This window comes from Typopeltis vanoorti, chromosome 7 (assembly GCF_054136105.1).
Source record: "Typopeltis vanoorti isolate ZY-2024b chromosome 7, IOZ_Tvanoo_1.0, whole genome shotgun sequence".
NCBI lineage: Eukaryota > Metazoa > Arthropoda > Arachnida > Uropygi > Thelyphonidae > Typopeltis > Typopeltis vanoorti.
The window spans coordinates 73,815,808-73,834,915 of record NC_143555.1 but is presented as its reverse complement, the minus strand read 5'-3'; the positions used below and the strand labels follow the sequence as shown (position 1 = coordinate 73,834,915).

Here is a 19,108-nt window from a genome sequence, read left to right as displayed (position 1 = left end):
GCAGTTTAATCTCCACTGGTACCCAATCAGAGATAGCTGGCCCAAGGCTATCACTAATTAAGCGGCACGCAGTGAAGAGAGACGGCTCAACAAGTGCCAGGATCTTATGGTTCCTATCCCTAACACTCGTATTTAATGTCTGAAATAATGTGGGTTCTACAGCCGATTTTCTTGAATTTATGGGATGAAAAACCCAAGTTTCCAGGAGAAAAAAGTCCACTTGCGCACGCCAGAGATCGACTAACTTGGGAACCAGTCGAAAAAAGGCTTAAAAAAATTTCTTCTAGTCACCGACTAGATTCGAAACTAAGAAGTCTTCCTTCGTGCGGTCAAGCGCCGTGGTGTGCAAATGCCACATCCATTGTAGCTCTCAGTTTCAAATCTAGTCGCCGACTAGAAGAAATTTTCCTAAGCCTTTTTTTTTTGTCCGATTCCTGACTTAGTCAATCTCTGGAACGGGCAAGCAGGTTTTTTGATTGTCCTACAAACTTTGTGTGGAATGGGAATCTGCAACCCTACCACTTATTCTAGCAGAATACATCTTTGTTATAACCATGTGAGGTACGGCAGTGACCATACGGCACCTACGGATGTCAAATGTGAAAATAAATAATTTTAATATTCTAGAAATTTCTTAATTATTAAACAATTACCAGAATGTAAAAAATATTAAATAAATATCACTGAGAAATCAATCAGTGGATAATATCTACCTACACATTAATTTTCAAAAAAATACCTAAAATGTAAGCATATTTGTTATTCAAAACATCTGGAAAATCAAATTTTGTAATAAAAAAAAATAGTCAGTTTTGGGCCATTCATCTTAAAAAATAATAGTCGATTAAGAGGTTAAAAATGTGTTTAAGGGGGAAATTTCAGAAATTATTTATTTTGGCAGACAACGTTTACTGCTCTTCTTATTTTAAAGTCTAACCAAGTATGTTAACCCCTAGATGTTGGGGAAAAAAAGCCAAAGAAGTTATTTGTTGCACAAAACAGGAAAAGACAATTGCAATGAGAACAACTGGAACACAAATTGTCCAGATTGCTGAATAAATTTTTAACTTCAGGACCACATAAAAAATGAAGAACAGAAAGTTCTGACAAAGCAAATACTCATTGTAGCTCTTCTCTCTTTTTCTGTAGTAGAGCTACTCATTGTAGCTCTACTACAGAAAAAGAGAGAACACAAGATAACTATGAAGAAACAAATGTTACATGCAAAAATGAAACTGGCCTGTCTACAGAAGTTGCAGCAGAAGAAATATTGGATTCCGATTCACCGAAACCCGAAACTTCAAATTTTACTTTACAAATTTTACTTTACTTTACTTTACTTTATTTTACATTACTTGGCCAAATCAACTACCAAAGTTAGAGATTGTTTAGTTGAGCATTGCCTGCATCAAGTAGTTAATAAAGAATTTCCCAAAGATGAATCTGGCCACAAGTTTTCTGATTCATACTATTATCGAACCTTAGCAAATGGAGAAAAACTTTTACAAAGCTATTTAGTTTATTCAGAATCACAAAATGTTGTTATTGCAAAATATTTGGTAGTCAAAATTCCCAACTTACTAATGAATATGGTTGTAACAATTGGCAATATTTGAATCATATACTAAAAAATACATGAGACAAGTTCCGCTTACATTAAAAACTGTTCAAAATACAGTAAACTTAAAATGTCGTTGATTAAGAAATGCATTATCGATTGCACACAACAAAGATTAGATGTAACTGAGGAAAAATATTGGCAATCTGTTATGGAACAGTTAATCTACATAATACAATATTTATCAAGACAGTGTATAGCTTTTAGAGGTTGTTCACAAAAACTTTTTGAAAATGATAACAGCAATTTTTTAAAGTTAGTAGAAACTGTCGCTAAATTTCATTTGATAATGGCAGAACCTGCATCACATCCAAACATCACACTGCTCATTATTTAGGTCATAAAATACAAAATGAAATCATCTGTATAATTTCTGAAGCTATAAAACAAAAAATTTTAGAAATGATTAAAGAGGTGAAATATTATTCATTAATTCTTGACACTGCTCCGGATATAAGCCACATAGAATAATTATCTATTGTTATTAGATTTGTTAATCAAAATAAAGATACAAATATAGCAGAAATTCATGAACATTTTTTGGGGGTTTTCAATCTGTAGAAGATACCACTGGGCAAGGACTATTTTAATTTATAAAAAATTATTTAAAATTATTGAATATTAACATTTCAGATTTATGCAGCCAAGCTTATGATAACAGTTCAAATATGCGAGGCAAACATAATGGACTGCAGAAACAAATCCTTGAAATAAATTCAAGTTTTTTTGTTTTTTTTTATTATTCCATGTGCTGCTCATTCATTAAATTTGGTAGTTAATGATGCAGTTAAGTTATCCTGTGAAACTGTAAATTTTTGGGGGGTAATACAGGAAATATATAATTATTTTTCAATATCTGCGAAGCTTTGGACTATATTAAAAAAACATTTGTGTTTGAAATTTAAAACCACTTTCTGCTACTAGATGGGAAAGTAGAGTAGAAGCAATAAAGCCGCTTAAAAATAATATCAAGGAAATTTACCAGGCTCTTTTTGATATTACGGAAGATGAAACTAAAGATATTGATTCTAGAGTTTAGGCAGACAACTTAATTTCAAAGATTTATTCATTTAAATTTATTTGCTCTGTTCATGTTTGGTATGAAATCTTAAGTCTCGTAAATGTTGCAAGCAAATAATGCAGAATCCAACATTTGATATAGGAAAAATTACAGAAAATCTTGATTATGTTATGCAAGAATTAAATACTCGCTCAACAGACCAATATTTTGAAAACATTAGAACTGCAAAAGAAGTAGCAAACGATCTTAATGTTGATCCTATTTTTCAAGACATTCGCAAAATAACAAAAACAAAAATGTTTGGTTACGAAGCATCAGATGAGACAACGCATGATCCTAAAATAAATTTTTTCTTCACGATTTTAGACACGACAGTAACTTCAGTCATGGATAGATTCATACTCTTAAAACAACATAGCGAAGACTTGAAAGTTACAAGAGACATCAACAAATGAAAAGATTGGAGTGATAAAGATTTAATGAAACATTGTAAAGATTTGCACTTAAAACTGAGCGACAATCAAGATTCCGACAATTGTGATATTGATGGTATGATTTTATTTGAGGAATTAAAAACTTTGCAATGTTTTATTAAAAAAGAGTCGGCTCCTCAGGATGTTTTAAATTATATATACAAAAATAAATTAACCGACACGTTTCCGAATACTGTGATTGCAATGTGTATTTATTTAACTTTACCAATATCCGTAGCATCAGGGGAAAGAAGTTTTTCAAAACTGAAACTAATAAAAAATTATTTGCGGTCAACAATGTCTGGAGAGCGTCTAATGGATTTATCAATTATATCAATTGAAAATAATATTATGGATTCATTAGACATTTATCAATTATATCAATTGAAAATAATATTATGGATTCATTAGACATTAAAGATATTATTAAAAATTTTGTTATATGGGTGATATGAATGCAAAAATCAGAAGAGGAAGGGAGGAAGATATTGTTGGGCTATATGGATTGGGAGTGAGAAATGAAAGGGGCGATATGCTGTTGGATTTCTGTAGAAAACATGATTTAGCAATTATGAACACTTGGTTTAAGAAACATCCAAGAAGATTGTATACGTGGAAAGCTCCCATGGGAGAATATAAATAGTAGAAGAAATCCAATAGATTATTTTGATAAACAAAAGCTATAGAAACATTATGAAAGATGTGTCAACATATCCAGGAGCAGACTGTGATACAGATCATATATTGTTGTCAACTAAGATGAGGATTAATCTAAAAAAGGTAACTGCAGGGAAATAGAACAAATCATGGAACATGGAGTGGCTGAAGATACCAAGTACAGCAAATGAATTCGCAAAGAAAGTAGAAGAAGAAATGAATGAGATAAATATACAAGAAAGTGATGATGTAAGTGAAAAATGGAAGATTCTGAAGGAAAGTATAATTACTGCTACAGAATTACATTTAGCCAAAAACAGGAGAGAAAAGAAAGAAGTCATGGATGACAGACAATATTTTCAGAAAAATATCACAAAGAAGAAAGTTAGTTAACAGTAAAACAGAGGGAAAAAAAAAAAAGCAGTATAAAGACTTGAGTAGAGAGATACAAAGAGAGATAAGAAGGAAAAATTAAGAGTGGTTAGATGAAATAAGTAAAATACAACAGCAAAGGCAGAAAGAAATGACATAAAAGGTATTTATAAAAACATTAATATGATGACAAGAAGGAGAAAGATGCAAAGGACTGGAGCAGTCAAGAATGAAAGAATTTCACCTCTTTCATTCTTGACTGCTCCAGTCCTTTGCATCTTTCTCCTTCCTTTCTCCCTCTGTCTTCTTCCTGATAGAAAAAGAGAAGATATAAATATTACAGAGATGGAAAGAATATGTAAGTAAACTTTATGAAGACAGAGGAAGAGGCGAAAATCAAATATATTTATTTATTTATGCATATGGCTTTGTGAAACTGGCAAGTGAAATGTACAATCACAATATCCAGAAACAAATGATTTAAATCTTAACATGTAAAAGTTTATTACATAAAAGACACAAACTGCTTTCCAAGTCTTCCTTTTTTAAAAATGACAAAAGTAATTACAACAGATCAATGTCCAGTCTGGAAAGCCAATCTAAGGCCTCATCCATCACCTTGTGGACGTCCTGTAGGCCACCACTGTGAAATTGGTGCATTGGGCAGTCGTTCACAGTATGAGTAATTGTTTGAGCCACGGGAGAACAATCACAATAAGGGTGGTCTAACAGCCTCCATTTATGTAGTAGGTTAGCCACATCTGCCCTGGTTGGTTCTGATCCTGTTGATTGATAACCAAATCTCCCTAGGAAGAGTAAAACCAGGCTGCAGAGCACAGGGATCTCTACCAGGAAGCCGTTTGTTGGGAGATTATTGGACCAGTATTCTCTCCACATGTCAGGTGTTGATGGCAGGGCAGCTGAAGAGAGTTCGTCCATGTACCAGAGAGGCTTTCTAGATTTTAGGCAAAGACAGGTGGAGTTATGAGAGTCTGGTGCAGGGGCAGGAGTGGGTTGCTCATTGCTTTATTAAATTCTTTAATTGAGGCTTGTCTTCTCCATATGTTTAGTGGAGCAATGTTAGATAGGACATATGAAAGAGTTTAGTGGGCAGAGGCTGTACATCATGAGGGAGGAATTGAATCTAGCAATTCAAAAGATGAAAGAAGGAAAATCCCCTGGAATAAATGGTATACAGATAGAACTTATAAGGAATATAGGCAAAAATGGTATGGAAGTGTTATGGCAAATTATTAATGAAATTTATGAGGAACAAGAATTACCAGAGGAGTTTAGAAGATCAATTTTTATTCCCATTCCAAAAAAGATGGGAGTTTTAAAACTGTAACAATTTTAGAATGATAAGTCTTATAACTCACACAGCAAAAATTTTGGCACAAATAATTTTAGAGAGAATTAAGAATAAAATAGAAAAAGAAATGAACGAGGAACAGTTTGGATTCCGAACCAACAGAGAAACTAGAGAGGCTATAACTTGTCTAAGAATTATTGGGGAGAAAACACCAAACCATGGTGGAAAGTTGTTTTTGGAATTTCAAGATTTTGAAAAGCCAATTGATACAGTGAAACATAAAAGGCTTTTTGACAGTCTAGAAAATATTGATAATTGACTCTTATGACTTGGAAATTTTAAAGAGATTATATTGGTCACAAACAGCATCAGTATGTGTAAATAGAGAGGAAACAGGAGAGTTCCCAGTGGAGAGAGAGAGAGAGAGAGAGAGAGAGAGAGGAGTTAGACAAGGATGCAAGATAAACCATTATTGTTTAACCTTTATAGTGAACAGATGCTTAGAGAGGCACTTGAGGATGTAGAAGAAGGAATAAAAATAAATGGAAGAATCATTAATAACTTAAGATATGCGGATGATGTAGTGGTGATGGCAGAAAGTGAAAATCGATTACAACAAATTGTTCAAAGAATTGAAAACTCTTGTAAAGAGTATGGACTAAGGATTAACACAGAGAAAACAAAGATAATGATAATGGCAGAAAAATAGGAGATAATGTAAAGATAAGATGTGGAGGAAAGATTTTAGAAGTGGAAAGATTTCAATATTTAGGTAGCTGGATCTCAGAGAAAGGAAATTTAGAGTTGGACATTAGAAATAGAATAGGCAAAGCTAAATCAGCATTTATGGAAATGAAGAGAATGTTAATAAACAATATTAAAATGTGTGTTAGAATTGGAATAGTTAAAGCAACAGTTTGGAGTATTGCAAGTTATGGAAGCTAGTCATGGACACTCAGAGCAATATGTAAAGAATTAATGCATTGGAAATGTGGTATTATAGAAAGATGGAAAAGATTAGCTATACAGAGAGAATATCAAATCAAGAAGTTTTAAGAAGAGTTGGGATGGAAAGAACACTGCTCAAGAATATTATGCAAAGAAAGACCAGATTTGCAGGACATCTTCTGAGACGTTCTTTGGGATACTTGACTTCGGGATACAAGAACTATATTACAAGGGAAAGTTGAGGGGAAGAGAAGACATTGAAGACCAACTGGAGAATGATTCAATGACATCGTGGAATGGATTGGTTTAAGAATGACGGAAGCGACAGACAGAGAGAAATGGAGAAGAGCTGCTCATCTCCCGCAGTCCTCTTGCTAGAGGATGCTACTGGACGACAATGACGAAAACAAGATGGGAGTTGGTGTTGAGGCTAGCTGGTGAAAAGACGTATTGTCAGAGAGCTCCTCAAAGATTTGTGATTTTTGTTGATTTATTAAATATTTTGTTAGATTTAATTGTGTAATTTTAGTATATTATTGTAGTTTTATTAGTGTACTAAAGTGTTTTATAACATAATCTATGTCGGGAAGTCGCCGCTAGAGGAATTCGTAGTGTGTAGTGTTCGTGAAAGCTCCTGATAAGATAAGCGTTATTTTCAGTTATTGTTGATAAATTTACTTTAATAGTTTTGTTTGCCTTGCGTATCTTAGCGTGTCTGTTTGTGTGTTTTTGGTGTTTATAATTTATAATTTGATAAAATACGTTACTAGTAAGTATGGCTCCAGTATGAAGGAAAATGACGGCCACTAATGATGGTTCGCCATCTTCTTTCAAGAACGGTAATGTAAAGGATATGATTCAGTGTACTATCTGCGAAATGTATGCTTTGCGGAGTGCGGTCAGAGTGTGGTTAGATGATAATAAAGGATGAATGTGTGTAGAAAATGTAGGGAGAATGAGGAATTGAAGTGTATTTCGGATCGTGAGTGTGATATTTTTGTCAAACTTCAGAATAAGAAAATAGGGATATGACAAGAAATCGCGAGGTTGTACCAGAGAATTGTGAGAGTGTGAATGTAGAAAGTGTGAATGATAGTATTAATGGTTTTACAGAGAATAAAAAAGATGAGATAGATGCAATGAGTGCGATCGCGTTGTTGAATGGTGCGATACAAAGGGCAAAACAGCAGCTAGAGCGTATGAGCAAAAGTCGACTGAATGAACCAGCCAATAATAAAAAATATGACAGGAAAAATAGGCGTATGAGTGTGAACATGAACAAAATGAAGGATAGTGTGCTGTATGGAGACTTGTTAGTACGAGGTGTGTTAGTAGAGGATTTGACAAAATCGTATCAACCTGGTGCGACCATAAAGGATGTAACTGAGTCTATTAGAGAGCAAAAGGAAAGGGTGAAAGAAATGATTGTTGTGGCAGGTACGAATGATTTGAAAGGAGATAAAATGGAAATGATAGAAGACCTGAATGAATTGTTTGAGGTAGCAAAAGAAAAGAGTGAGAGAGTTAGAATGATTAGTCTTTTGCCACGGTATGACAGTGAAATATTTAAAAGAAGGGCCATAATTGTGAAACGACTTTATGCGTGGGTTATGTATGACGAGTGGTGTGGAATTTGTGGATGTGTGGAGTGAGTTCGATGGGTGAAAGGATCTATATAAGATGGATGGCTTGCATTTGAATGGTTACGGTGTAAGGAGACTTAAGAAAGTGTTGCTGAATGTAGTGGATGTGCAAATTCAGGGAAACTAGATTTATTAAGGGGTGGGGGGGGTAGATATACAGTCCTTAGGGAGGCAGTTGAATGTATGAATGAATATAATATGCCCGAGCGAATAAGGACAACAAATCAGAGTGGGATAGTTAATATAAGGCATCAGGATAGGGTTAGGGATAATGGTGGTCTTAAATTCATGTACACTAATGCTAGGAGTATTAGGAACAAGAAGGAAGAGTTTTTGGCCATGGTTGGCACTTCCAGACCACAGGTTATTGGTATTAGTGAATCATGGCTGACTGTAGATGATATAGCTAGTGGGATTGAATGTGATAGGTATAGCGTGTTCAGGAATGACAGGGAGAATAAAATGAGGGGAGGAGTATTGTTGATGATAGCTGATGAGCTACAGCCAAGGAGAATAGAAGTTGAATTGCAGGATAGAGAAAAGAGCACATTTGAGGCCATTTGGTGTGAGATTGTGGCTAGCAGAACTAAATATACAATTGGGTGCTGCTATAGACCAGGTGATGGAAAGGATGGTGGTGACAGTATGCACAAGCAAATAGAAGAAATGAGTGGAATGAGGGTAATTATTATGGGAGATTTCAACTATGGTCGCATTGATTGGAGTGAGGAGAGGATACACGGGAGGAAGGAATTGGATTTTATGCGGTTATTAAGGGATAACTATCTGCGACAACATGTAATGGAAAATACTAGGGGTCAGAGAGTGCTTGACCTAGTAATTACATCTGAGGATTTGGGTGTAACAAATATGACCACATTGCCACCAATTGGTGAGAGTGATCATAGGGTCTTGACGTGGGAGGTGGCTAAAGGTGTGGAATTTTCAATTAAGACAGGGTACATGTGGAATTATGGGGCTGGAAAGTATGACAAGCTTAGGAGTTTGATTGGTTCAGTGCCATGGCATGTACAACTGCAAGGACTAGAAGTTGATAGTGCATGGAAGGTAGTTAAGAAGTGTTTGCATGAAGCAATGGCTGACTGTATACCTAGAGTCTGAATAATAAATCAAGTAGGGGTTAAATGGATGAATAACACCATTAAGCTTGAGCTGCAAAAAAAAGAAACAATTATGGAGGGAATTTAAGGAGAAAGGTTGCCGGCAGGCACATGAACGGTATAAAGCGCAGGCCAGAAGGGTAACGAGTGTGGTAAGAAAAGCAAAAAAGATTACGAAAGAACATTGGCCATGCAGGCTAAAGAGAATCCTAAACAGTTTTTTAGATATGTAGCAAGTAAAAGGAAAAATGTACATGGCAGAATGATTTTAAAGAATGCCGATGGTAGGGAGGTAACTGAATCAGTTGATATAGTTGAGTTACTGAGTGAGCACTTTGCAGGTATATATCAAACAGGTGGTGACATTGCAGAAATGAATAAACCAGTAGATTATACGGGAATTGTGGTGAATGAAGTGGAGGTGAGTAGTCTATTGCATAACCTCAATGTCAATACATCTGTCGGATTGGATGGTATACCAGCTCGTGTAGTACGAGAAGCAGCTAAAGAATTGCCAGTACCCTTGACCATTTTGTTTAATTTGAGTCTCGGGTCTGGGTTAGTCCCGAGCGGGTGGAAGGAGGGGAAAATAGTTCCACTGCATAAAGGTGGTTCCATGAATGCTGTTGTAAATTACCGACTGATTAGCATATCAGGAATCATTGTCAAGGTCTTAGAGAAATTAGTCAAGAAAAGAATACAGGATTGGATAGATGAAAATGGGATATTGTATGGGGGACAACATGGTTTTGTGAAGGGTAGATCATGCCTCAGTAACTTGCTCACGTTTTATAACACAGTGACGGCTGAACTGGATAGGGGTAATGGGTTTACAGTGATACTACTGGACCTTGCCAAGGCCTTTGACAGGATACCACATGGAACCCTAATCAGTAAGAATGGAGCAGATGGGGATAGATATAGGGTTGGTGAGATGGATAGGAGGGTGGTTGAAGGAGAGATACCAGAGAGTGGTTTATTCAGGAGTGGAGTCTAAAAGACGGCTTGTGACTAGTGGTGTGCCGCAGGGCTCTGTTCTTGGACCACTGCTTTTCAATTTGTTCATCAATGATATAGGAAAGGATTTGAGAGGAAGTGTTCACTTGTTTGCTGATGATGCAAAGTTGGGTAGAGCAATTGTGAGTGCACAGGATGTCAAAATTTTACAGGATGATTTGGATAGTTTGGAGGACTGGGCTAGGAAAAATGGATGTCAATTTAATGTGGCAAAGTGTAAGGTTATGCACTTTGGGCTAAAAAGAATAGCAACAGTATATCGCATTGGTGGAACCGTACTCCAGGAGATTGATGAGGCCAGGGATTTGGGAGTGTTGGTGGATAGGGAATTGAAGTTTAGGGGGCACATTGCAAAAGTGACTAAATCAGCTCATCAAATCACTTGTCTTCTGAAAAATACTTTAACATGCAGAGACAAACAAGTTGTTGTTCCTCTGTATCGAGCCTTGATAAGACCCCATCTGGACTATTGTGCCCAGTTATGGGCACCAGGGTTTCTTCATGATGGGGAGGAAGTGGAGAGGATCCAGAGACAAGTGACCAAGACGATAGCAGGTCTGTGGAATGAACCTTATGAGAATAGGTTGAAGATTTGTGGGTTGCAGAGATTGGACGATAGGTGAAGGAGGGGTGATATGATTGAGACATTCAAATTACTGAAGGATTTTTTTATAAGATTGATCCAGAAGATATTTTTGAAAATATGACTGGTGGTGGGAGGACTAGGGGCCATGCATGGAAGCTGGGCAAGAGCGTGGTTGACAAGGGTGTTAGAGCTAGGTTTTTTACTTGGAGAGTGGTGAATGAGTGGAATAAGCTTCCAGAGTCTGTTGTGTGTGCTATGACTGCGAATGAGTTCAAGGCAAGGTATGATAGATACTGTGTCAATGTCGAATAGTTGTTCTTGACATGATGTTAGGGCCTCCCTCGATGAGTCTGTCGACTCCTTTTAGTTGCCCAGAACAACAACAACAATAATAATAATAATAATAATATGTAAAATAAATCTACATTTATCCTAATTGTTATATAGTTAAAAGCATATATCCAAATTATCTTTGTTATGTAATAATAGCTCTTTTTATATTAAAATAAAAATAATTTTTGTTTATATATATATATATATATTCTGTTGTATTTATATGTTAACGAAATAAACATTTTAAAAAATTTTTATTATTAAAAATTCCTTATTAATGAATTTAGTGATTACAATGATCTACTATTGTTAAATAAAATTTATTTTTATGTATGTATATAAACTGTTTTGCACTTTTAACAAAGTAAAATTTTTTCGTAAAAATTTTTTTATGGGGGTGCTGAAAATGTTTTACACAAGGGTGCCTCCTATCCACGGTGCAGCACTGGTTAAAAGAATGGAGATTGTTCTTAGAATAGTGAATAAAGGTTAGTATGATAAGTAGTTTAACCTTCCCCCCCCCCCCAACCAGCCAGGATGTGTGTGTGTGTGTATATATATATATATATATACACAGTAAAACCCCTTTTTTTACACTTTTCAGGGGACTGATAGAAAAAAGTGTAAATTGCAGGAAAAGTTAAAAAAAAAAAAAAAACATTAAAAAAGGCTAAAATATTACTTACTACAACTAGTATGTGAGTCTACCTACTCGATTACAAAATTTAATAACTGAAAATAAATGTATTTAGAATTACAGTACTTAAAAAAATTTATAAAAATACTATTTAAAAAAATCTTTAATTGTTGATTGTTTTTGCTTTTCGTTTTTTATTTATTTATTTTTTTTTTGACATAGCACCAGATTGTTTGACCTGCTTTTTACTATCGTGTTCAAACTGGACACGGAGAGTTCAAGATTTTTTGCTAAATGCACACGTGTTCCGGCATGCCAATCTACACATCGCAGAGTTGCCATCTTTTCTTCTACTGAAATACATTTTCTGTCTTTTTTCTCTGTGTTACTAACATGGATAATCCACCACCGCAACTTGAAAGCAACTTTTACATGGTAAATTACGTAGCAGAAATTCTGCAATATCAATTCGCAGCGCTGAATGTGAAAAATCATGGTATTGTTCATCTACATTACTGCTGCAAGCGTGAAGGTTACCGTGATGGCGGAAGCGAAACCACAGCCAAAAGCAATGCCATCTGGGAACAGAAATGCGCAGATTTCTGCAGAAATTGATTTGAAAATCATTATTGCCACCCGAGAAAAAAATGCAAATCACTGGGAATAACGTCCACATCAAGTTGTTAATGGTGGGAAAACAATATATCATAAGAATAGGCCTTGAAACGGGACCAACGGGTAAATGATGTAAATGGCAGGAAAATGTAAATTGCGGGAACGTAAAAACGGGGTTTTACTATATATATATATATATATATATATATATATATATATATATATATATATATATATATTCTGTAACACCTATTGAATAACATGAATAAGAAGTTCAAGTAGGTCTCATTATTTCATCCACCTTGGCCAGTAGAGAGGTTAAATGGTGAAAATATTATCTTATACTGGGAGACAGTTGTTTTAAGACCATATTTAGGCCATCTCTATATCCTATTCTGGTGTGTGCATTAAGACTGAAATATTTTTTATTTCAATTTTGAGCTGCTCCCAGTCACTTTGATTGTTGTGCTTTTGTGATCTGATAATAGCCCATTAAATTGAATGTATTTTAAAAACATACATTAATAATTAACTTACAGCATACAGGATGTACAGGAAAACCTCACTTAACATGATTAATTAATCCATTAATTAATGTTCACTATGCGAAATCGCTTTAAGCAAATACAATAAACAATAGGAATAATTATAATTCATCCATCAGTGTAAATTTGGAAATAAAAAATTACAGTATAAGCTATATTGGAGGATGAAATCATCAAAGTTAATAAAAATCAATTGCTTAAATTTTTATTTGATGTCTAAACATTTGATTGAGCTACTTTTTTACAAAAAAAAAAAATTAAGTAAAGATGTTTGAGTAGTCACCTTGTCATGCAATTTATGATAGCTAGCAATATCTTTATCAAGTTTCGGTGGACTTCGAGGATTCATTCCATATCAGGATCAGCATCAAACAAAATTTTCTTAGCATTCTCAATGTGATTTGAAAACTAGCTCAAGTTCTTTTGCAGTTAGCTTCTTAGTCATAACATTCTCTTTTTGTTCACACTTCTTACCTTCTTCTTCATATGCATGCTGTTCTTCCAGTTGAAGGAGATCATTCTCGCTTAACTGTTCTGAATGAGACTCGAGCAAGTTTCTCATCTTCATTGTCCAGTTCATTAAATCCAAGTTCTTTTCCAATTGTGCTGATTTCTTCAATAATGTTAGATTTTGGATTTTGCGCACGATAAACTAACATAGGCTTGAGTTTTAAATCGGCTTCTGCATTGCCTCCTAATAAAAGTGTAAGACGATCTTAGATACTTTATATCTTGGTTGAGATTCTTCAATTTTAGCTAGGAAAGTTTTTGTTGGCATACACTTCTAAAAGAGACCAATTTCGTCGACATTGTATATTTGCCAATCTTCATAATCACTCTCCTGAATTATGCTTTGTAATTCTTCAGAAAACTTGACTGCAGAATCTTTATCAGCACTAGCAGATTTCCCCAGTTATTCTTACATTATGCAGTCTAGTTCGATTTTTAAAACGGTTATGTACTTGCAGTGAAGTTTCACATTCCTCTTAAAATTTGTTCTCTTTAAATGAGGTAAAAATATTGAGAGCTTTTGCCTGAATATTCCTTGTACTAAGAGGTATTCTTTTTTGATTATAATCCCCAGTTCAAAGTGATAGAAGAAATTCCACCTCGATTATTAAATGGCTTCTGTTTCGGGTGATCTGCATGCTTAGCTTAAAGAAGCAGTAGCAACTTGTTCTTTGTATTCTTTGCTTTTATTTAATATAATCCGAACTGTAGACCAGCTGTATCCCAGGTCTAGAACAATCATTGTATAACTAGTGCCACTTTCATGTCTCTTAATGACGTCCAACTTTTCCACTCGCTGCAGGTTGACTACAAAAAATTTTGCATAACGTAAAAATTGCATTAACTGATTAATCACTCGCTTAAAGCAGGGAAATAGTATCATTTCACTCAGTTGCGCTAACTGATTGTACAGGAAAACATATCGAGGTTTTCCTGTATTAAAATGTTATCATAATGTACAAGTATGAATAAAATATTTTTATAGTGTACATTGAGTAATTTATACATGCCATTAAAACATCTGTTAAAAATATAAAAATCAATTTATAACTGGAACCAAACATTTATTTTAATTAAATTCCATAAACTCTGGAATTTACATTAAATTCCAGAAAAAAATATAATGTAATGGAGTGTTTCACCACTTTATTTTATTTTATTTTATTTTTTCCTTAAAGCTCACAGAGTTGTTTTCATTGTGAACGTTAGTTTTTTTTTTTTTTTTATTCCAATCCATTTTAAAGGAAAAAAAAAATACTTAAAAATTCTTAAACTCTATTGAATAAAAATATAGAAAAATGTTAAAATATATAATATTCAACATTAATATTGACTTCATTGAAAGAATCACAATTTTCAGAGTCAGAAATACAATATGAAGGGAGAGGTGTTAATTCCTTCTATTAGAGGGTACTGATGAAACTGGTCTAGTTGATTAAGTGTTTTGAAGAAATTATTAAGCTTCAGTTACCTTACACTTTGGTACTGCTTCCTTATTACTGTAGTTCAAAATTCTTTAAAATCTTCATAATAATGAAGCACTTCAGGGTCGGGTGATGATTCAGTATAATATATGGTGTATCCATATATTGTCTTATAACTGACAATTTAGGATGAGGTGCAACTGATTTTTCATCTTTGTCATCATAAACACTTCAGGATCTGATGATTCCACTATAATGTATTGTCTTATATCTGACAATGTAGGATCAGATGCAACTGATTCCTCATCTTTGTCACCGTCATCATCCTCTTGTCCTTCATGAAAAACATTTCCCTCAATCTCTATCTCAGAAAAAATTTGATAGCCCAAATCACCTTCGTTATTTCTGAGCCACTGTTCTGCATCATTCTCAGTTGCATTTTTGTTGTTAACCTTCAGAAGAGTGTCCTGAAAATGAGATGTCACAACTCCCTAATAGTCCTTTCAAGTTCCATGTTGTACAACAACCTCTTCCAAGCAGCCAAGGTAGTAATCTTCAGTATCCAGCTGCTAAGTTGAAGACAGCAGATCTGATGTTGTAAGCAAGTAAATTTTGCAGTGTCCTGGTGCCTCTCATCAGCATTATAAAGTTATGATAAAAAGAAGCCATTTAGACATTTTCTAAAAGGTTCAACTTGTTCTTCATCTGTACCTAAAGATTTACCACAGGTTCTTTTATTAACAAAGTTGATGCTTTTGAAAATGCCACAGCCATCCATGACTCCCCTCAAATTTTAGGTGCATAAGCTTTAGCAAGCCTTTCAGCAGCTGATTTTAACTCAGCACCTCTAACAACATCACTTGTATGCAGTTTCTCTAGGTTTTTATCTTCGGCCACTTTCATATGTTTACTATTACCATCTGTAGAAGTAGACTTGGAACAACCATCTACACTGTGTTTTAATGCAAACTCCTTAAGTTTTTATGTATTTATATTTATTTTTTTTGCAAATATCTGAGACTGTTTGCTTTTTGACTCTATAAATCTCACACGCACGCATGCAACAGTTACATCACCTTCAAGCTTCTCAATCAGTTTTAATTTTTGTGCAACATAAGTTAACATGTTTATGCTTTACTTCTTTATCCTACAGGGCCATAATGATAGACAAATATTATATTTATTATAAAATATGTAAAAATCACAATTGCATAAAATGCAAAAACAACCAAAACATAAACCATAGAATAGGACAAACTGTACCAGAAGACTTGACAGTGTTGATGCACACTGCTAATCACTCCCCTCTCTATCAACCCACTCCTTCACCTAGATGATATAATATCCCAAGTGCATGGACACATGGATAAGATAATGCTGACTCATTGACCCAACCTTTTAGCGTGATCTTTCTTGAATAAAAAATTTTTTCCTTAGGACAGAATTTTTTTGTCCATTAAATTGGGAATCATTAAATTGAGGGCATACTGTAATAGCCTCTTCATTACATTTGCAGTTTGCATAAGTTACATTTCCACCATCTTTGTAATTACAGCTCTGATATGATTAACATTAATGAACATACTGAATTTATCAGTGCATCCCCAATAACATAATGTATATTGTCATTGCATTTTAACCAGTTTAGTATGATGCTCATGTATCATCACTCTTGTTTCCCAAAATTGGCATTTATCTGTTTCAACACTTCTCTTCATCTTCTTCAACCTTTTGGTTCTGTCCACTGCTGGACGAAGGTCTCCCCTATGATTTTCCAGACCACTCAGTTTACTGCCTCTCCCATCCATCTCACTCCTGCAATTTGTTCCAGTTCGTTCTTCCACCTTCTTCTCAGTCTTCCTCTTTGTCTTGCTCCATCCATTGGTCTTCACTCTGTTGTTTTTCTAGTCCATCTCCCATCACTGCATCTAGCAGTATGGCCAGCCCATCTCCGCTTGGCCTGTTTAATGTATTTTATAATATCCATGACACCTGTTTGAGATCTTATCCAGCTATTTGTCTTCCTATCTCTTAATGTTATTTTTAGCATACTTCTCTCCATGCAATGCTGTGTTGTTCTCAGCTTCTTGTTTAGGGATTTTGTTAAAGTCCGTTTCTCCTCCGTATGTTAGGACAGGAAGTATGCACTGGTCGAAAGCTTTCCTTTTTAGACTCATAGGGATGTCACTTCTGAATATGCTTTTCATTTTCCCATAAGCCATCCATCCAAGATAAATTCTTCGTTCAATCTCTTTTCTTTGGCAATCCTCAAAGGATAACAATTGGCCCAAATATACATATGAAGTAACTTGTTCTATTTCATGGTTTTCAACTTGGACAGTTCTATGGTTTATGTATTTATTCATAATTATTTTTGTTTTTTCTCTATTTATGTTTAATTCAATTACTTTGGAGGCTTCATTTAACTGATTTCGCCTTTCTTCCAGATCTTCAAGATTATCTGCTATTTATCTGTTTATTTATTATTATTTATTTATGATTTATCTGTTTTAACACTAACTCTAATTAATTTGTTGTTATTTTTAAACTCTTATGCTGATGGTAATGATGATGTTCTTATTGAAAAAAAAAAGCACTTTGTTTTAGATTGCAGTGCGAGTAATTTTGCTTGATTGTTTTATGTCTTCATTCTTAAAAGTTTAACAGGAGATCCTTTTTTTTTTTTATAATAAATTTAGTTTAATCCTTTATCCAAGTGTAAGCAAACAAAGTTTGCGCCTGAAGTATCTTCAGGACTGAGGCAACTCGTGGTAAAATCATAATTTTTTTTGTTGTTCTATTAATAGCTAAGTATTAATTTCTTCTTACTCATATAAGCCATCTTACAATAAGACTACTTTCCCATGTTTAATTTTATCCTATCCTTTCTTAATATTTTCTAGCTAACCTATATTTCTTTAAATATGATTCACTCTTTTTCTGTAATAACATTTAGTTTATATAATAAATATTAAAGGAAGCAATGAGGAGGGGCCATTTCAAGAAGAGTTAATGAATTCCACATAAATCTTATATTATAATACTTCTACATGTGCTGGTAAAGTCTCACATAAGTAATAAGTATTGTTTTCAAGGGCTACCATTGCTATTTCTGCTTCTATCAGTAGTAATGTTAATTTGAAAAGATGAGTAACATTTCACTATTTTAATTATAAATGCTGATAATGCTTTCTTCTTATTTCACTTCATCTATGTGTTCTTTTGTTTGCAGATGAATAATCTTTTGGGAAAGGCAACAAAACAAGATGAGTGTGAGTATGTTCATTAGCTTGAATTGATTTTAATTAAAAATCCAGTTTTTCATTTATGAATTTATTCATAAGGGCACTGAATTTCCTTTTACATAGTAATTTATGTTTTAGATTTTTTTTAACTTAAATATTTTTTCTATTACTTTTTGTATGACCTGATACCTTTCTTTGATATTCCCTCATACTTCTTTAAGCTCTTGACATGATAAAATATGATACTTCATTGCAAATGAATTTTCATCTTCAATTTCACTTTATTTCATCTTACATTTAAAATAGATTCTCACTGTCACGACTTTACTTTTTAACCATTTATAGTTTGTGTGAAACAGGAAAGTAGTGTCAGCAGAAATTGAGTAACAAATGGGAATGTTGAAGGATGTGATTGTGATGTGATCCTTTGTTTCATGTACGATTTCCAGTCTTTAGTTTTGCTTCTCAGCATGAAAGTTGTCGTGACCTGATAATGCTTAAAAATAAACATGTTTAGATATTCAAATAGAGTTTATTATGGATCCAGCTATGCTTTATAGGCAGATATAAAAAAGAAATTTAAAATGTTTGAGCTTATGAGAATACAACCTTCGGCATTGAAGTTGCCTAAGTTTGCACTACTTAAGACAGTCTCTGCCCAGGAGCCATTTTGTTTGCCTTTTATTAGTGCTTAACCTTAAGCAATAAAATTTAAGGCTGGCAATTATAGTGGTAAAATTGAAGGCTGAACCGGTGGACATAACAGTAATGCAGGTATATATGCCAACAAGTGACCATTCAGATGAGGAAATAGAGGAAATGCACGAACAATTACAAGAACTAATTAAGGAAGAAAAAAGAAAAGACTATATGATTATAATGGGAGATTGGAATGGAATTGTAGGAGAAGAAGAGGATGGGAGTGTCGTAGGAAGATACAGACTAGGTAATAGAAATGAGAGAGGGGGGGAAAGGTTAGTGGAATTCTGTAAAGAAAATAAGTTAATAATTACAAATACTTGGTTTAAAAA

The 19,108-nt window shown here is 34.1% G+C and overlaps 1 protein-coding gene across 2 annotated transcripts in view; it reads left to right on the top strand.

The window, feature by feature from the left end:
• Graf (GTPase regulator associated with FAK) overlaps positions 1-19,108 on the top strand; it is a 573,290-nt gene that overhangs the window by 325,033 nt on the left and 229,149 nt on the right. For both annotated transcript variants that reach the window (XM_090395958.1, XM_090395957.1), the window contains one exon: positions 18,065-18,104. In XM_090395958.1, the coding sequence (XP_090252084.1) occupies positions 18,065-18,104 (40 nt within the window). The remainder of the gene's footprint in view (positions 1-18,064; positions 18,105-19,108) is intronic.